Here is a 21,262-nt window from a genome sequence, read left to right on the forward strand (position 1 = left end):
GGTTGCATGTGTGCGCGTGTGTGTGTGTGGGGGGGGTGTATGCATAGATGCACAGATTCATACTAGAGTTACTGTGGATATGTTCCACACTGGTTGTGACATGTCTGGGATAAATCAGTCAAATCAAATCCAATCAGGCAGCAAGCTTATTGAGTGTTTTGCAGGCATGAGGAATATTTTGTATTGGACTAGTCCAATACAAAATATTCCACCAATATTCCGATTCAACACCTATGTGTTGGTATCGGGAGCACGTGGAGATTTTTAAGAACTGGGGTGATGAATGGGTTTTGGATATACTGCAGTTTTTGCAGATGCGTTGCACGAAGTCACTGAAAGATGCAGGTGATGGTATTGATGTGAGATTAGGAAAAAGTCACATTTCCAAAAAACTGTATAAAAAAGTTATGTTTCTGCCAGAAAGGCAGAAATGAAAGTTTGAAAAAAGAAAAAGGCAACAACAAAAAAAAACTCTATGAAAGTGCAGAGCGACTGCAAGAAAATTGCAAAAAGTAAAAGTTTGAACTAGACATTACAATTGATGGTAGAGATGGTTTGAACTTCTTCCTTGTCTCTGTCCTTATTGCTCCTGCTCTGCATCCATGACGTCTCCTTTCCAACTCCTCTGGGATTCCTGGCTTCAGTTGTGGTATTATTTCAGCTTTTGCAATATTAATCAGCTGCTCCCTGTTGTAAACTATCCTGTTGCTATGGTTACGCATCGTAACAAAAGGGCAAAAAACACTCCATCTGCACAGCATCCAAAAACAAGAAGAAATGCTTGTCCAAAAAAAATGAAAAAAATTCCCATAGGCAGACATGAAAGTTTGATTAAAGAAAAAATCTCAATGAAAGTAACAGAACTAACGTGATGCATTATCATAATTCTAGAAATAGAATTATGTTTTTATGCACCCTTGTCTAATATTTCAGAATTCATTTTCACCAACCTTACAGGCATCTCCAACACTACAGTAAAAGTAGCTTACAGCTGCTGTACGCCACAGCAAGTCAGAACTACCACACTTGGTAGTTGGTATAATTCAGTAAGTTAATTGGAAATTCTCCTCTGTTACCTTAGCAACAGCCTGTTGTAGGCGGTACAGAGTGTTGACCACAGTAACATTCCTTCTTTGCCCTTCTGTCAATGGTCCAATCACCTGACTGGCATCTCCTTGAGTACAGAGCTGTGGACAGGAAGGACACAAAGGGTTCAATAAGTGACAGAGTGTAAAGTTACATTTAACAGACAGAAGACATAATCAGCAAATGTTAGAAAGAATTCCCCAAATATCTCCCTATGCTCTAGCAATTGGGCAACCTGTACCATTGAAGAAATAAAATATCCCAAAAGAATCATTTTTTTAGTTTTCAAACTAAAAAAAAAAAGAGTGAAAACCTACTACAGCTAATTTGGTTGGAGTAATCATTAAGTTACTACCAAAAAAAGACCATGCTAAGAGTCTCGGCGTTGCGAAGGGATTCTTTACTCATTTCAGTTCACCAACGTTTCCAGACCTTCATTTCCACAAGGATATCTTCAGGTCTAGTCTGAAATATTATTACGAATGACGTTTTCCTAATCTGCTGTATTTTGAGTTATGGTAATAACCTAAATGTTCACATTGCCAAGAGACAGTCTTATTTTGACTTTACGCTCTTTCAGTATGCAGATAATTTCATGGTGAACTTAAGGACTAGACCAGCGTTTCTCAACCTTTTTTGGGTCAGCGGCCCCCCAGCCTTTATCCAGGTCCCTCACCGCCCACCAAAAAAATTGCAGGCTACTTTGCACTGACAATTATTTTATTATTAATATTACTATCACTATTGTAGATGTGTTGATTTTTATGCTTGTTTCTGTATTTATCATCAAAAATAATTTCCCAGAGAATAGAAAAGTCATGGGAATAGAAATTATTTTGACAAATGCAATGAACATTCAAGTTAAAATCGGTAGGCATAACAGCAGCCAATCAGAGTGGAAAACATATTCTTATTTTGTGCCATTTTCTAGTTGTTAAATCTTCCACAAAATGACCAGATAAAAGATGTACAACATGCCAGTTTAAACTTTGAACTATTTGCAAAACGACTGAGCTCTGCAACATTAAAACATGGATAGAACTGTAACTACATTAATCATAACTCTTCTTCTCTTYAGTGTTTGTCAGTTTCTGGTGGTGCAGCTCTGTGCTGCCTTCAGGARAATGGGACATCAGAGTATCATCCATAAAACTTCACCCACATGGCATTTATTGTGCAAACCAGAGCTTTCAGTGGAAAAACTAAAGTTCCTTTTAATGCTATACAAATATGAGACAGAAACATGGATTATATCTTTATATAGACCTGTCTATTGATTATAGATTAATAGTTTTACTGGGCAGAAATTACAAAGAACAAATCTGGTTCTTAATCAAATCCTAATGAGTCAAATTGAAAGTGTCATGGAGTCATCAGCCTCATGACATTAACACTGACATGAAAAATAATATTGAAGAAATAAATATATCAAATCTAATTAAAAACATAAATAAGTGTTAAGTTATTTACTGTTATGGTCTTTAAGATATATTTATTCTCAGTACTAGATATGGTCTCAACAAACCCATGGCATTTCAACAATATTATTTTATATTTTATGTGGAAATAGTGTCTGTTTATTCTTGCCATACAGTCTCTCTATTAATTATTGCTCTAAAGGTCTTGCCATACCAGTTTATTCCTCTGTATTTACTTTAGTTTCTTAGTTTATTCTTGCATTTTGTTCTTCATTCATTTCCATTTAGTTTCCTTTGATTAGTTTTATCCTCTCTTGGTTTATTGCTATGTCCACTTTAGTTTCTTTCCTGTTGCTACATTTATTTTATCGTTTATTGACCATCAGTAATCTTCACTCATCACCTGCTGTGCCACCTAATCAACACATGATGCGTTTCACATCATGTGTTGATTTTTTCACTGTTCAGCGTCGAATTCTCCGTTTTTATGCCATAATTCACATCTAGTTCGTTGCTCCGTTTTATGTCCCGCTTCTCCTCTTTCAGTTTTGTGCAATGTGAACGTCTTTTTTTTTTAACCCCTAAGGTGCAGGGCGGTCGGGAAGCGTATCGATGGGGAAAAGGCAGACTGACATAAACCTTTTAAAACAACGGAAACAATTTCTGCATTCTGATTATTGAAATTTTAAAGTGCTGTGTTGTTCTATCACCCCCGTTTCATACCGGACCACTTACAGCACCGTGTTAACGCTATAAAATGAACGCTCTCTATCGTGGTATCACCCATGGAGGGATTTCTTTATGTCTTTATTTAAATGGGTTCATTTTTTAGAGGGATACACAGTGAGGGTATCGTGATTTTAGCTACCAGTAGCAGGAGAACGGAGCTGCGCCAAGAAGCTAACAGAAGCTAACAGAAGCTACAAACACTGAATAGAAGAAGAGCTGCCAAGCATGATTTAATGTTGTACAATACAGTTTTACCAAGTTGCTCAAAGTCTAAACTGGCATTGTTGTGCATTTAAGGTGTAAAGTTTACCTTCGACCAAACGCCCCCCAAAGGCATCCCAGCGCCACACTTTTGTAAAAATGTCCGCCAGCATCCCCTGCCGTCCTCTGAACGCCCCCTGGGGGGCGGTACCGCCCATGTTGAGAACCGCTAGACTAGAGGATGCCCAGGTCCTGAGGTTGCAAAACAAGCCCAAATTACCACCCCTCTGCTACCATGCTTAACATGAGGTATGAGGTTTGTGATAGAAATTTAGCATCCAATTCATTCATTATCTCACTGTGATAATAATTTGGATTGATCTTGTCAAAGAGCAGAATTTGTGTTGGTGGGGTTCATACCTGTAGTAACCAAACTAAACTGCAAATACATTCTAAAAACTTTTTTACTGTCACCTTTATTGTTGTCACACTAAAGACCACAAAATATCATGATATAACTTTAATTTCAGTAGGTGGTGTTGGTACTGATATATTCAGACATTCTGCAGTACAATATGGCAGAACATTTATCTTTTGTCTACAGTTTCCTTCTGTGGGAACTGCATGAATGTTTTGGGTTTGTAACCATTGAAGTGTCAGTTTTTTTTTTTGCCATGTTTATATTCTTTGTCAAGAGAGGCTATTGGTGAAAATTGAAGATATGACAAAGTTCTCACATTTTTTAAATAGCCAGCTCATCAATATTATTTTATTAGCATTAAGCAGTAGACATTATGCAATGTTTAAGTTTCATAATTTTGTTTCCCACACTCAATGCCTCTGCACTTTGGCCTAATTTTTGTTGGCTCACAGCAAATGTCACCTTATCAGAGGCTGTAACAGGCTTGAAAAACTGGTGCTTATTTCTGACATGCTAAGATATAAAAGCTTAAAGCTAACGATTTCTCACATACATGAGTGGATATAAGGTATAAGTCACTGGATTGTGTTTGAGGTACAACAGGCTGCTGTACATACCAGCTGCTCAGACTTTACACAGAAGAGTTGGATGGTTTTTGCAGCATTCTTGGCCACTGCAAGAGAGAGGTTTGGATCCACTGATGCCACATTCAGCTCACTGGAAAGAAAACAGTCTCAGTCAAATGCATCTTAGTAATGCAGAAATATAGAAGCTTTTAATAAATGAGTCGTATGTATAACTTCTGAAAACATATTTTCTATGGAAAGAACCCAACATTTCGTATGAACTCATAATATTGTGAATTTTCAACTACCGTATTGTCCACACTATAAGGCACGCCGGATTATAAGGCGCACCTTCAATGAATGGCTTGTTTTAAAACTTTTTTCATATAGAGGGCGCACCGCACTATAGGGCGCATAGAATAGACGCTACGGTTGCCACCCGTCCCGTATTGAACCTATACAGGACAAGGTTCCCCGAGTACTTTATATACTAGGCTGCCCCAGTCATCGTTTCACTCACGGTGTTGGTGTTGCGATATTGTGCCCAACTGCTTTCTGGGTAACACAGACCAACCGACACGCTGCCGCCGCAGTCTCTGTCTCTCTTCACCCGCGCCCCCGGGTTTAAATGTATAGGGGCTGGTCCCTTGGCAGCCCTAGTCGAAGCACCCCGGATGAATGTCACTTTGTTGACATAAAGAATGACTCCGCTCGGTGAGGAGAGGCTTCCGCGACTGGGCCGGGACGTGGCCAGACGACGGTCACCCGTCTCCGTTCGCGCACAGCACAGCATGTTCGTGGAGAACGTGGTGCTAAATGAGCTGCAGACGACCTGATTCTAGACCAGGGGTGGGCAATCCTGGTCCTCGAGGGCCGGTGTCCTGCAACTCTTGGATGTCTCCCTGGTAGAACACACCTGGATCCAATAGCTGAACCACCTCCTCAGTGCAGGCAGGTTCTCCAGAGTCCTGCTAACGACCTTATTATTTGACTCAGGTGTGTTGAAATAGAGACACATCTAAAAGTTGCAGGAGACCGGCCCTCGAGGCCTGGAGTTGCCCACCCCTGTTCTAGACGGTTAGTATTCATGTCTATGGATAGGTGAGTCAAACTTTATTAACAAACCAGCGTTCTGACAACTATCCCAGCATGCACCGTGCACTACTTCTTCTACGGGGGAAAATGAAGTCGGCGGCTGCTTACCGTAGTTGCTAGACCTGTTGTGGCTCAATATTGGTCCATATATAAGGCGCACCGGATTATAAGGCGCACTGTTGGCTTTTGAGGAAATTAAAGGTTTTAAGGTGCACCTTCTAGTGCGGAAAATACGGTAAGTATGAGCCCATAGATGATAGAGAAGAAACAGTAAATGTTAACAGTGCCAAAAGCTCAGGAAAGTTAGGAAAATTAAAAGCACTTTTTTTTTTTTTAGCTCTGCCACATACTGACTAATAGTGGCAACTATTAAAGTCAGTATGTGGCAACACATTTATTCAATCAAGACTTTCACTGGACCTGCTTGGAGAAAAGTCACCTTTATGAAACAGAATCACATCTTCTAACAGGGGTCTTCCTCTCTCTGAGACTCTGATTCTTTTGGATATTTGTGTTTTTGTAACAAAAGCAAATTCAGTTTTTTCATATCATGTCGATTTACAACAAAAGTCATCTGAAGGCACTGAAAAGTTACATGGAACACCTAGTGAAATACAAAGATCAGTAAATTTATCTGACATTTATTTTTGTATTTTAGAAAAAAACGCTTTAATCTGTGAGTTAATTCAGAATGTCCTTCTTTCTATTATATTTAAAATAAAAAATAAAGCTTGATTTTTTCACACCTCTGACACATTGAAACTTCAAGTACATGTGTGCTGTAAGACGGTCAGCTGGCATGTAATGAACTCACCTGCTGATGGTTTTTATGATGCTTTCCAGCTCATCATTGGAGGGTGGGTTGCGCCCCCCTATGGGGAACACCAGGTTGATGGGATCAAACAGACGGGACAGGGACTTGGAGAGGTATGCTGCCTCATACGGCTGCAGAGAGTCCTTCAGGGCTTTTTCTGGACTGCATAAACACACACAGACACCAGATCAAATAATGTCACAGACATTCAGTCTTTCAGGCGGCAATGCAGTAAAAACCAACATCAATGTAACAGATATGTGGTAATGTATGTTCGATACTACATCTACAAGTGCAAGTTAAAACTCTACCATACAAAGTGAAAACCCTTTAACCATAACACCCAGAAACACCAAAGGCGTCTCTGGGCTTAAGCTCATCTGAGATGGACTGATGCAAAGTGGAGTAGTGTCCACATTTTTGGAAATCATGGACTTTGTGTCCTTTGAGGCAAGGAAGAAAAGGACTGTTCAGACTGATATCCGCACCAAATTCAAAGGCCAGGGTCTGTGATGTCATGGGGGTGTGTTAGAGCGTGATAAACAATAACTCCATTATTCACACGATAAATTAAAATGGGCTCAATAATAAAAGGAGGTGATAATAATCCCTTGATTGTTTTTGTCGCATCTCTCTCTCTCTTTCAACCAGAATGACAGAAAGTTTCACTGTGGTGCATCAAGCTACGCCTCCCCTCTCATTTCTTTAGTAACGGCTCAACACACAGGGATGGATGGATTTTCCAATTTTTCCACTCCCTGGAAAAGTTGGAAAAGTTGAACAATTTCAAACTTTTTTGTGTCACGTCACTAGCCCCCGTGTTCAGCGTAACACATGAATTATGTTGTTTGCTCGCCTCGCTGCACAAACTCTATAGGAGATGAATAGAGAGGGGGGATGTTCTTAAAACATATGCTAAGATAATAAAAAAGTTCATCAAGACAAAGACAAAAATAGAATCTTTCCCCAATAGCCTGTCACCCAGAGACTGCCTTCATATACCAGTTTATTTGTTCAGGGATGCAAGGATACATACAACAATAGCACCATTAAAACCTCAAACTGAAATAGATTAATGCCCAAAAATGTAAAATGTAAATTTTTGTAGGTACATGGAAGTTATATAGCAGTCTGCTTCTCTTTATTGAAAAGCTTTTTATTTTCTTTTAAATAGAGCAGACAACTCTACCAATCTATGCAAACGACGGACCAAGTTCCTGCTATTAAGCAGGGACAGTGTAGCCAGCTGTGTTTTTCCTGTTGCTGTACAACTGATCATTTTGGTATTAAAGAGTGGTAGCACCAAACGGTGAGAAATTAATACTCTGAAAAATGCTTTGCAACCCAGTTTCACTCCAGACAAAATGAAAGTGGCTTTAATTGGTTTAGTTGGTTAATTTGAATGAACTCACTTGTAGTCCTGTTTTCCATGTGTGAACAGGTCCTGGCTCTCGATTTCTGCAGTAGTGATGTCCAGAGGCATGTCCAACCCTCCGCTGCTCGTCAGAGCCCCTAGCAGGCTTGTGCTGTACTGCTGCAGACGGCGCCACAGCTCATTGTACAGTCGCAGAAGTTTCGGGTACTCTCCTTCAAAAGCTTGCTTGAGGAAAGAGGAGGCTGGAAAAGAAAAACAAGCAAGCAGATAAAATTAAAAGTAACTTTTCAGCAAGGTATGGAGACTTGCTGAAAAGTCTCTATACTTTTCAATAATAATTCCTTAATAATCAGGTAAATTAACATGGGGAAAAAACATCTTGTTTTAAGTTAAGTCAGAGATCAGATCAGAGGCAGCTTGTCCGCATCGTCTGACATGTTTTCCTTCTCCGTCTCATATGGGTCAGCAGTGACTTTGTTCATGTATCTTTCTTTTGCACAGTGTCCAAGATTGTCCACATATTTTTCTTTTAACTGGTCTGGAAGCCATGGGTCTGCTATGCATTGAGCATGCACTTGCTTACTAAGATGCACTTGCTCACGTCTGGTTCAGATTTGTGGGAACTATGTATTCATTCAGTTTGTTTGCTAAAAATCGTAGATGGGCTTTTTTGTTGTTGTTTTCAAAATAATTCAATTCTGACTGTCAAACATTCTTCCTGCATTCTTCTACATAAGAATTAACTGCAGTAGCAAAACAAATTTTCTGAGCAAAACAAATGACAGACTGTATGCCACTTTTTAACTTTAGAACCAAAGACAAGACAATATTTTGTTGTGAGGAACGAAACTTTCTTACTGTACTGGAGCTAGAGCCAGTGGTGCCCAAAGTGGGTCCTGGAGGCCCGGCGTCCTGCATGTTTTAGTTCTCTCCCTGGTTTAACACACCTGGATCTAATGATGGTTCATTAGAGGCCTAAGAAGAACATCGACACGCTGAGGAGGTTGTTACTACAACCAGGGAGAGAACTAAAACATGCAGGATGCCGGGCCTCCAGGACCCACTCTGGACACCACTGAGCTAGACCATCACAAGCAAAAACAGGGACGGATTATGTATCAGAAAGAGACATTTTCAGCTAGTTCCATTCACTGCTGCAATGGTTTGCACAATTACAGCATGGCTTACTAATATAACCACTATTTTTACTTAATTTAGTTTTTTTGTATAGCACCAACCACAACAGATGGCAAGAATAGTAGATGTTGTGCTACCAGAGTCCAAGTTTTTCTGTCTATTTGGGAATTACATGCAGATTCAGATTACACCAGGATATCTTACAGTACTTATAACTGGAAATGAGTTTGACCTATTTTTCTTGTAAAGCTTGAGGGGTTGAGTAGTTTTTCACAAATTAATGTAGCGAACTGAACAGTTCTAATCAATAATTGAGTGTAACTAGGCATGCAATGAACAAGCAGAGAAAATTGTTCCGCAAAAGAAAGAACCAAAGATTTTGTCATAAAATTAATCTTCATCTATGATATTCTCTTCGATTTAACCAGAGCAATTTAGTTCATGATCTTCTATACCAGAGGTTCTTAACCTTTTTTGAGGTACCGAACCCCCCAGTTGCATATGCACATTCACCAAACCCCTGGGGTTGGATCGAACCCAGGTTAAGAACCACTGGTCTATACTCTGATCACACCTGATGTGCCTGACCAGTTTGTGGCAACTATGGGGCACTTTGGTATATACACATTCAACGTATCTTTATGTTGATTGTCAGTAATCCTTTGCTACTTTTCATTATGAAAAACAAACTGTTACGACAAAAATGTCTCTACATAAGTTCCATGTTAATTAAACGCAATACACTTTTTTCCTTATTTCTGCCTAAGAATATTTTCAGACACAGCCTGTGAGATACAACAGGTTTTTAACAAAATTAGACTGAAGCCAAGTACAAAAGCAAGCAGCCAAAACCGCCTCTCCTATTCTCACTTTGGTATTCTCTGTAATCAGACAACTCTGTGCTCAACGCCTCCATGTGATCCGAGAGTGAGTGAGTGTGAATGTGAGCAATAAAGAATGAATGCTATTGCTGGAATAATTAAGTCTTCTTCTTACTCCTGGTCTTACAAATATTCAAACATACACCCAATTAAGCACCCATCCACTACCTGCACTTTATATTTCAGTGATTTAAAAAAAGATACTTATCATTGTACTTTTCTGATGGGAGAATTCATTCAGTTTAAGTGATGACTACAATGAAAGAATGATTATGAAGGTAAACTCAAGCACTTTCTTTAAACAATTTATCACATTAAATTCCACATGTTTAGGGAAGCAGATACGAACAGTGACAATAATTTTACAAATACAGTGTTCAAGCCACATTGCTGCTAAAATAACTGAGCCATGGATGCATTTATTCAATCACAGAAGCTACATTGTTCCTCCGAAGTAAGCTACATGCAGACTGTCTCAGCACAATGTTTTCATGTTTAATTAAATATACTCTAAACTTGCTTCTAAATCAGATGAGTTCACAAAATTTTACTTTAAACTGCGACTTTTGTGCTTTTAGTTCCAATGTCATGTTTTTTATTATGTGTGTAATAACAATTTATAGGGGCAGTATTATGTATTTTCCAGTCACACAGTGCCATTTTATAGCACAATCAAGTAACTATGTAACCTTCTTTGTAATTTAACACCTGAAGTGAAACTAATCCACAAATCAAACTTTTTGTTGATAAACTGTCGAAATAGGTTATTTGTGGTTCTAACATTATGTTTCTGTGCAAATTCTGACATTTTTGTACAATTTGGTCTTATTTTGCCTAAAACTGTATCAATACTGGCTTTCTTTGTTCAAATGATTCTTAAGCAGTTGACTTTTCCTATTGGTCGCAGCTGGTTTGCTGGTCCTGCACACTGTATATTATTAAATGAACAAACTAGAATTTATTGGTCAAATTAGATGGAGATGGAGTAGCAAGTGATGCTACTCCATCTCCAATGGCAACATTAGGAATGTGAACACGGAGTGGAATGGGACTGCTCTGCTCTGACTGTTGGTGAAGGTTTGGTGTTGAACTGATGACTGTCAGACTGAGGAAGGAGGAGAAGCTAATGGAGGATAATGGCCGCTCTCGCTGCTCGCTCAGGGCAGACAGGCTGCAGCAGAGCTGTCGCAATAAACGTCTCCAACAACACAGACAAAGAGTGAGTTAGCAATGGCTATTGTTTTGAAAAAAGTCACTACAGGAGTCTGAAAAATCAATAAATAAAGGTACAAAGTGGACAAGCTGAAAGCAGTGCTTCCTTCGTCTTGATCGCAGCCTCGCTTACCCTATCCGCTCATCCCCACATGCAGCGTCTCTTGGCTCCGCCCACTTTTCTGGAATTATTCCAAATTTGTCAGGGGCGAGGTTTTGCTTTCAGAGGAGTGTTAGTTACACTTAAGAAGGCTCTGCTCTTTCCAACACTGCGCCTTCAAACACATCATCACAACAACATCTCTCCATTAAGCCTTTACCATTTTTACCAGCATGGAGTGAGAGGTAGCTTGTATGATAAGATCAGCAGATACGCAGTTCCACCAGGTGTTTGCTATTTGCTGCTGGCGCTAGTCTGAAGGAGCTAAGTGGGGGAGTCGTGTAACTGCTCTGTGAGGGGGAAGCTCAGCTTGGGGACTGCACCTCCAAGAAAGAGCTGTGTGAAAAGGCAGAGGCTCGGTTGCCATGGAAACGTCAAGGATTTCTTAAGAATGCATGAAGGAATCAAAGCAACATTCCAGGTGTGTTTTTGATGAGAGAATGACATTATGACAATGTAAAGTTAAAGCATTTTGATTTTAGATAATACTACACCTTAGTTTGCTTACTTTTTATGCTGTTCACACAGAACTGCATGAGTGACTGCTGTGCATGTGTGTCCTCTAAGTTTAATGATCTGTCACCAATAAAGTTAAGTCAACCACAGCTGATTTAAGTGGGTCTTTTTGGAGGAAGAAATGCTGCAAGAAATGCTCTAGTCAACATGTAAACTTCATTCATATATTGCAATATAAAATGATCACTCATCACTAGTGACCAAAACAATCAAATTAACATTGACTCTTGGTTGTGAGGTATACATATAGCAAGGCTTTAAATTGATGTTCATTTCATATCAATTAAGGGTCCTGATCAAATCATTTTCAATGATCAACAAAGTGATCAGCATCGACTCCTGGTACATGTTCTGTTGTGCAGCCCAATTTTATATCAGCCACACCTAATGAGCTGTTTTGCACATCTGAGCTTTAAAAATCATAGTCAATTCTTGAGTACACAATTTGCCAAACTGTAGGTTGTTTACATTATGTTGTTAATATTATTAGTAGTTTTTCTCAAGTTTTTTTATTTTATTTATTTATTTTTTTACAATTTTCAAAGACATTCACAGAAAGAGAGAGACTGTATCAGATGTTGTGGATCCTCTCTCTCACTGTGTTGCTGTGCTCAGATATTCCAGGACAATTGTTAAGGGCTCTGCATTGTCAGGCCACAGCCAAACAGTTGAGGTTTTTGTAAACACCATTCCAGGTAAATAAGACACACTCTCCTGTAAAATCCCCTCCCACTGCAGTAAGATGTCATTTATGGTACAGCAAACCCATTGATCATGGTAGAAGAGGTTTGGAGGAGAAAATAAAACATATCCTTCAAATTCAGACCAATCACACAATAGTTTTGAATTCAGACGGGGGTGAAAAGCTTGCCAAGGGGTTGTGACAAGGAGGAGTGAACGACATGAGGCTGAGAACAAAATGTTGGGATTTTCACCAGGCAACTGTTGAGTCGATATTTTGGCACATCGGCTCAACCATGCTGAACCCATAAGTGTAAAAGACAGATCTGTATAGAGAACTGAAAAATTGGTTATAAAATCTTTGTATAATTTTGTCTGCATCTTGCTGACTGGATCTACAATTAAAGAATAGAATGATGAATCATTTCAAAACAGAGTAAACAAGTCATAGTAAGCCTGTTACCATAATAATGTTCATAATGACAACACATTGTCATTATGAATATCATAATCATCAAGTTTTTGGAGGATATTTGAGGGTTACTAACCCTCTTATTCAGGTCTGGAGCCTGAATAAGTTTAAAGATGATGAATAGTAAACTAAAAACTGAATTCTGGTCTGGTTTGATTTCATATAAACATCTTAAATCAAAATCACATATTAAAAACGAGAACCCAGATCAGCATACTTCTGGATCATCAGACAAGAAAGGAGGATAGATGAAAAGCATATGACAACTCCTTCTACCTTCTATAAGATAACTGAGCAAGCATGTTGCCATCGTTACATAATCCAGCTAAAATAAAATGACACTATATTGTAATCGACATTATGTGCTGATCACACAGACAAACAGCTTACAGATCAGTTACAGCTTACAGATTACACTATTCTTGTTGGTTGTGACTAAATTTGAGTTCAAGTTCCCAGGTGGAAATTCAGCAGCAAAACAATATATGTAAAAGTTCTGAAAAAACAGACCAGCCATACCTTCAGTTGCTCGATGAAAGTTCTCACTGAGTGTACCAGTTACATCTGTCCAGAAGGTGTAGAGAATATCTGGCTGACCATCCTGCTATCAGAAAAAAACAAGTAAGACCTTGATATCTCCTTTTTTTTTCTTTTCAAGAGTTTTTATAACTTAGTGGCCTTTCTTGTGCAGTACTTGAACAAGAAATAGGGAGGAGAGAGAGGGGGAAGACATGCCTGAGACCTGTGTTGTGATCCATTTTTATTCACAAACTGATCAGATTTAATTCCTAAGCATCCCTTGTGCTGGATACATCACTGCTGGAGACGTCGCTGCCAAAACTCCTCCTTGCAATAAAACTCATTGCTGTTCAGATAAGAACTGATTCCACTACAGAAGCAAGACCTCAATTCCAAAGTCTTGTTGGAGTCAAACTCCAAGAGACAAGAGCTCTGAACCTTTTTCCTGCTGCCCAGGAAGACAATTTATTTCAAAACCTTCAAAGTGTTCACTGGAGAACTTCCAGGCAGTGGTCGGTGTACCTCACGTTTCTGTGTTCCCATAGAGCCGTCAAAGTCTCTTGATGCATCTGCCTGCATAGGCCAGCTGTGGCAACCTCTCCATTCCTCAACGAAAAAGGTACTTTCCTTGGTTTAGTTAACCCAAAGTACCAGAGGTTCTGCTAAGAAACTCCAGCAGTTTATGTCTGCTGCCTGAAGAGAGTTTTTCTGTTCCATCAATTTTTTGATCTTTGGACATTGCTTTATTCAAACTGATGATCGGCTCGGAGTGAGACTGTTCCATTTTCTCCCTCTTGTTCCCACTTCTCTTCCTTTCTTGATTTCCTAATTCACATCTACTTTGCAGTTGAACAAAGCCTTAGACCACATTTTCTTTGTGCATGTTGCGTTAGCCCTCAACATGCAGAGTTTATGACTTATTGTTGAAAGAAGGTGGGCCAGTCTGAGTCTGGACAGTGACTTGACCTCCTCCCGTTTTTGTTTGGGACTCAGAGGGATTATTCTGTCCTACAAGACTTGTGCTGCATTTATGATTCTGTAAATCATAAATGCAGCACATTTATGATTTAAATGTGCTGCATTTAAATCATAAATGCAGCACATTTGGGGTCCATTGGCTCGCTGAGACCAATGGACCCCATCTCTTAACCCTCCAGCAGTCTTAAGCAAGATACTCAGGAGGAGCACAGCAAATGTCATGGTGTGGGCAAGGTGACAGTCTGATGGTCTTTCCAAAACCCCAAAAAGTAAATCTTGTAAAAGCGCACATGGGCTGTATGTAACCCTGCCAGACCGTACAGAGTAAAAAGCTCGTGGAGTCTAAATGACCCATCTCTTAAGACCATAGGAGGGTTAAACAGTCAGTAATTCAAACATGTCTTAATTAACAAGCATGCACATCCACATATGTTAACCTATAAATAATTTCTAAATGAGTTTTGATTAATCATTAGATGTTTCTAATATGTTGTCAATCAAATGTGATCTGTAACGTTATCCAGTTCATTAGCCAGGATTTTTATGACAAAAAAATTATAATAAATAAAAAATTTTCCAAGTCAAGTCAATCTTCTTTAGCTTCTCAACTGGAGACTTAAAATACTAAGTAGAAAGTGTTTTCTTAACAAAAGAGGGTGGGAGGTGTTCTGAATGTACCAAGTTCAGCCTGCAACACACATTTTATTACATACAACTAAAACAAGCCCTATAATGAGCTGCAGCTCATTTGCAGCTCATTCTGAATTTGACACATGGCTTCTGAGTTTCAGGCAAGGGATCAAAACATGTCTGCAATAAATCTTGTTGAACAATTTCTGCAAGCTGCTGTGAGCCGACATGTTTACACCTTAGTGGAAAAAAACACACAGGCTCATGTAAAGGACAGGGGAAATGGCGGTGCAGCTGTACTGCTGTGGAGCCTTGCATTTACACATGTCATTAGGTCTCAAATCACACCTCCATCTATGGGTAATTGGTGAGAGCTTTGTTGCCATGGTAACAGTCTCCCAGTCTGATTTCTACAACTCGGTTTTGTAGAAAGGGAAAAGGGAAATGCTGATGATGACCACAGAGAGACTGCTATGGTCATTACTGAAACTATTAGAAGTGTAACTGAAAAAGGTGACATTTCTCTCCTTTTTTTTTTACAACCATCATTCTTTCCAAATCAACAGTTCATGTTCGGCATATTATAACATTATTTTTTGTAACTTTTAAACCTTTAGTGCTCTTTGTTGGTGCACTGATAGAGGGGACTTTTTTTGCAACATGTCTTATTTGGCTTGGAATTTCGTGAGATAAATGACACAATCAAAAAGATCTCTTTTGTGATTTTTATCTCTTTAGAAGGAGAGTGGGGGCTAGCATACCTTTGAGTGTTGGGGGGGAGGGAGGGGGGCAGACGGACCTACAGTGTATTGCAAAAAGGGGGGAGGAGGTCTGACGTCTGACTATACGCTAACCCCCCTGACCCCCCCAGATATGCTATTTTATTATATAACTAGACAAATTAAATTCCTGAATAAATTTAACCAGAGCCTGCCCAATGTGAGCCCGTCGGCTTGGACCCAGCATTCTGATGCTTAAAGAGCTATGAGGTCACATCATCTGGTGTGAATTGGAGATGTTTAAATAAGCTGAGCTGAAATGATATCCCCTTAATGTCCAAACATTAAGCAGACACATAGATCGAAACCATAACCAAAACACTTAAGCCCACCTACCTTGATAATCTCATCAATAAAGCACACATGGCTAACAGGGTCTCTTTTCTTCACCAGGACTTTCTGCAGGTGCTGCACCTGTAGGATTTTTAACATACGTCAGTCATGACACAAATGATGTTGATACTCTATAGTGATGGGAATTTCAGCTCTTTTCAGAGAGCTGGCTTTTGTGGCTTGGCTCCCAAAAAAATATCTTGGTTACCAAATGGCTCTTAATTTATGATCATCTGCAGCTCCCTATATTAACATAACTAGGCAAACAGGAATATTTTTCTATTGGTTGCAATTATACATAGGCAGTGCGTTGCATATATATATATATATATATATATATATATATATATATATACTGCTCAAAAAAATAAAGGGAACACTCAAATAACACATCCTAGATCTGAATGAATGAAATATTCTCATTGAATACTTTGTTCTGTACAAAGTTGAATGTGCTGACAACAAAATCACACAAAAATCATCAATGGAAATCAAATGTATTAACCAATGGAGGCCTGGATTTGGAGCCACACACAAAATTAAAGTCAAAAAACACACTACAGGCTGATCCAACTTTAATGTAATGTCCTTAAAACAAGTCAAAATGAGGCTCAGTATTGTGTGTGGCCTCCACRTGCCTGTATGACCTCCCTACAACGCCTGGACATGCTCCTGATGAGGTGGCGGATGGTCTCCTGAGGGATCTCCTCCCAGACCTGGACTAAAGCATCCGCCAACTCCTGGACAGTCTGTGGTGCAACGTGACGTTGGTGGATGGAGCGAGACATGATGTCCCAGATGTGCTCAATTGCATTCAGGTCTGGGGAACGGGCGGGCCAGTCCATAGCTTCAATGCCTTCATCTTGCAGGAACTGCTGACACACTCCAGCCACATGAGGTCTAGCATTGTCCTGCATTAGGAGGAACCCAGGGCCAACCGCACCAGCATATGGTCTCACAAGGGGTYTGAGGATCTCATCTCGGTACCAAATGGCAGTCAGGCTACCTCTGGTGAGCACATGGAGGGCTGTGCGGCCCTCCAAAGAAATGCCACCCCACACCATTACTGACCCACTGCCAAACCGGTCATGCTGAAGGATGTTGCAGGCAGCAGACCGCTCTCCACGGCGTCTCCAGACTCTGTCACGTCTGTCACATGTGCTCAGTGTGAACCTGCTTTCATCTGTGAAGAGCACAAGGCGCCAGTGGCGAATTTGCTAATCCTGGTGTTCTCTGGCAAATGCCAAGCGTCCAGCACGGTGTTGGGCTGTGAGCACAACCCCCATCTGTGGACGTCGGGCCCTCATACCATCCTCATGGAGTCGGTTTCTAACCGTTTGTGCAGACACATGCACATTTGAGGCCTGCTGGAGGTCATTYTGCAGGGCTCTGGCAGTGCTCCTCCTGTTCCTTCTTGCACAAAGGYGGAGGTAGCGGTCCTGCTGCTGGGTTGTTGCCCTCCTACGGCCTCCTCCATGTCTCCTGGTGTACTGGCCTGTCTCCTGGTAGCGCCTCCAGCCTCTGGACACTACGCTGACAGACACAGCAAACCTTCTTGCCACAGCTCGCATTGATGTGCCATCCTGGATGAGCTGCACTACCTGAGCCACTTGTGTGGGTTGTAGAGTCCGTCTCAAGCTACCACGAGTGTGAAAGCAGCACCAACATTCAAAACTGACCAAACGGAGTTATATTGTGTTGTTTAAGTGTTCCCTTTATTTTTTTGAGCAGTGTATATAAAACCTAAGTAATGTCTGTGTGTTTCAATCATTTTGAAAAGTTTTTCTTCGTCCCTCCAACATCTTTATCCCCCCTTCCCTCTTCCACTTTCTGCTTTACGGAGCCCTCCAGGGGACATGGGGATTTTTTTTTCTTTTGCGTTCCCTCGCAAAACTTTTGCGTTCCCTCGCAAAACTTTTGCGTTCCCTCGCAATAATCTATTCATCAGTTCATGTGGCATAATTGAATACTGAGCCTTTCTTACGGTGGCCGCCGTAATTTCTGCTTTAATACAAGCTTATGTRCGGTTTTTCCATGGACTATTGAGTTATTATCGCGGGGCAAAAAGTCATTTGATGGTGTCTATTGTGTTCGTCTGAATGAGGGCTGCTTTCAGTGCCGTTTCATCTGAGGCTTAACAGACATAAACATGCAGTAAATAAATCGATTTTTTGCACCAAAGAGTTAATAATAATAAACACGTTTTTACTGAGGCTCTATAAGAGCCATATGAATTAAATAATTATTGATATGACAGAAGCAGCGGCTTTGATACCTGGTGGTGGGCGTGTCTGTCATGAAGTATGAATGGGAAGGTTACTGGCTGCTGGCTCTGTGTGTATGAGGAAGCGAGTGAATGAGGTGGTCAGTCCTCGCAAAGTTTGGAGCATGATAATAAAAATTTAATAAATCGATAATTATGACAGAACAAAGAAGAGGTTTGGAGTTGATTTATACACGGACAGATGAGATTCCCAGAGTTAACCCAGTGAGGCCCTCTACCACCATTAGTTTGCTTTGTTTTATAATAATAAAACGTGATTATTATTAACGCTTTGGTGCAAAAAACTGATTGAAAATCGATTCATTGACTACATGTTTATATCTGTTAAGGCTAAGATGGAACGGCACTGAAAGCAGCCCTTTAAACCATTCAGACACAAACACAACAGAGACACAATCAGATGACTGATTGCCCCACGATAATAACTTGAGTCCATGGAAAAACCTTATAAGCTTGTATTAAAGCAGAAAGTACGGCGGCCACCGTAAAAATGGCTTACAGTATCAATTATGCCGCATGAACTGATCAATAGATTATTGCGAGCGAAAACAAAACCTTTTGCGAGGGAATGCAAAAGTATTGCGAGGTAACGCAAAATAAAAAAAATTCCCCATGTCCCCTGGAGGGCTCCGTACTGTTTTATTGTACCACTGATGATTTTTCTTGCCTACCACTCCATCTTTACGTCACTGTTGTCAAGTGCACTATATAAGACAATTCAAAGAAAGAAAGAAATGAGCCTGAGTGCATTCTCAAAGGGGCGTGTGTGCGTAATGGGAGGTGAAGGAAAGGACGGGCCCGTAATCAGTACCGTTCCTCTTTTATTGATCATTTCATACATGCACATACAGCTGTGAAATACAGAAAATGCTGACGAGAAAAAGATTGTTCCCGTTTTGGCATATGGGTGTTGTAGTGCAACACCCATATGAGTTGCATGCAGTGCATACCCACTTTTTGCGCCATTGTCCCCAGCCACCGTTTTCACATAATGGTATGAGCCCATATTCTCACACATAATTGGCCACAAGGCTGCCGTACTAAATCAAAGCAAAGTTCTGCCATGAGCAGAGTGGATTCAGCTCAGTGGAGCCACAGAAAGAGTGAGAGCTGAGCAGTGAAAGAAAAAAAAGTGGGGAGATCTCTCTCTCTTTCTTTCTCCTGCTCGCTGTGCTGCGGTGTTTGAAGCCCCTCCCTTATAATCAAAAATGGCTCTCAGTGAGGAGCCGGCTCCTGTCATTCACTTCAATGAGCCGAAACGTTTGCAACCGATCAATCAGCATGATGAGTTGGTTTTTAGGATTTATCTAATAATGTGAATGTGGAGTCAGTTTGGGGGTGTGTGTACCTGTCTGCATGCAGCACATATCTGGTCCATCAGTTTCTCCAGGTTGGTCCATAGAGCGGCACGGAATGCTGCCGTGTTGCCTGGTGTAGGCATCACTGCTCTCCCAGGAGCTCCTGGGAGGAGGACAAGCAGCATTTGTTTTTAAAATCATTCAGATCAGAGTCAAAATACATAGTCCAAAACATGCTTGAAATGTCCTGAATCCTAATAAGCACACAGAAGTAATGGTGATGAGACAAGTGTGAACTAGCTTTGGCTAAATGAAAACCTTTAAAATAAAAGAACAAGAATTTTGAAAAATCATTTGGGTGATGAAACACCTGTGAATTAGTTTTCCACAGAAGAGCAAAGATAAGATACTGTTGTTGCCATGGACTATTTTTGAACACTTAGCTCAGTATTTGAGGCAGCAGGGAAGTCTATCTAGGCCTGGGATTGATTCAACTTCTACTTATATGTGGGATGCTCTCTATGCAGCTTTAGCTCTGATACATTGTATAAGGTTAGATTCTGACAGGATCATAAAAATTGTTTTACTATTTATTAACTTAAATATCAACAAAGACTTTTATCATGCATTTTATCATGCCTGACTCCACATTTGGAAAACAAGAACAGTAGTGCATATCACATTAGTGTGGAGATGACATTTTTCCCGGATTTAACAAACTATTCTCTATGGCCATGATATAATATTCTATTTCGGATCCAGCCAACTTATGAACTGGGCTGGCCTAGAAAGTCCCTTTGTCTTTTATCTTTCTGAAATGAGGGCAATGTGCTTAAGTCAAACTTCTTCAGTAATTGAATCAGTTATTGGTTGATTCTTACCTCTGGGGTTAGTTGGTTGTGTCAAACCCTTGATGTCAAGGGCTTTAGTGACATTATCCTTTATGGTGGTCTGATAACCCCCTACCACAGAGTTGATAGTCTCTCTTAAACTGCCCAAGTTATAAAAAACTTGCAAAGCTGTTCCAACCTGGGTTGGGTTCTGAGCAAAGAGAAAATAGAAGAAAAATATTAAGGAATAAAATGTAAACTGAGAAAATGCTCATGTAATTTTTATGTTCTTCCCTCATTGGCCTAACCCCCATCGTTCCCCCGGTCAAACACATGTGCGGGACCAGTTAAAGCACTAATTCTGATCTAGTGCAGATCTAGCAGGTCTCTGGTACCTTCAGAGCAGTTGTGGGACAAACTGCTGCAGAACAGGATATGACTGTTGTATGACTGTTCTGCACCAAACCAACTATAACCAAGACCTGAAGCGGAATGGAAGGATGAAAATACAAATAATTATTTGCTTTTTATTAATATACAGAGCATTAAAATGATTATGTTTCAAAGTACGAATGATATTTCACATAAGAAACTGGTTACAAATTCTTGTGGTGACTAAAAGTAATAGGTATACACAGTGACGTGTGGTGAGGTTCGTTGCTGGTGAGGCAAAGACTTACGACTATATAGACACCATGCATGTTATTGGACGTACGGAAATTTCGCGCAGGCATGCAATGCTGGTAAGGACTATTCAGGGGTCCTGGAGAGGAGGGTCCATCAGATAGTCGAACCTCGGATTCAGGAAGAGCAGTGTGGTTTTCGTCCTGGTCGTGGAACACTGGAC

At 40.3% G+C, this 21,262-nt stretch overlaps 1 protein-coding gene across 6 annotated transcripts in view; it reads right to left on the minus strand.

Annotated features, from left to right (window-relative positions):
• cog5 (component of oligomeric golgi complex 5) overlaps window positions 1-21,262 on the minus strand; it is a 91,406-nt gene that overhangs the window by 9,341 nt on the left and 60,803 nt on the right. For 3 of the 6 annotated variants that reach the window (XM_008401220.1, XM_017302852.1, XM_017302851.1), the window contains 9 exons: window positions 20,811-20,897; window positions 20,467-20,626; window positions 19,636-19,748; window positions 16,007-16,084; window positions 13,284-13,368; window positions 7,743-7,947; window positions 6,331-6,492; window positions 4,473-4,572; window positions 1,077-1,187 (listed from right to left, as the gene is read on the minus strand). In XM_008401220.1, the coding sequence (XP_008399442.1) occupies window positions 1,077-1,187; window positions 4,473-4,572; window positions 6,331-6,492; window positions 7,743-7,947; window positions 13,284-13,368; window positions 16,007-16,084; window positions 19,636-19,748; window positions 20,467-20,626; window positions 20,811-20,897 (1,101 nt within the window). The remainder of the gene's footprint in view (window positions 1-1,076; window positions 1,188-4,472; window positions 4,573-6,330; window positions 6,493-7,742; window positions 7,948-13,283; window positions 13,369-16,006; window positions 16,085-19,635; window positions 19,749-20,466; window positions 20,627-20,810; window positions 20,898-21,262) is intronic. The other 3 variants (XM_008401221.1, XM_008401223.1, XM_008401222.1) reach the window with 3 other exon arrangements.

The sequence above is a fragment of the Poecilia reticulata genome, linkage group LG23 (assembly GCF_000633615.1).
Source record: "Poecilia reticulata strain Guanapo linkage group LG23, Guppy_female_1.0+MT, whole genome shotgun sequence".
NCBI lineage: Eukaryota > Metazoa > Chordata > Actinopteri > Cyprinodontiformes > Poeciliidae > Poecilia > Poecilia reticulata.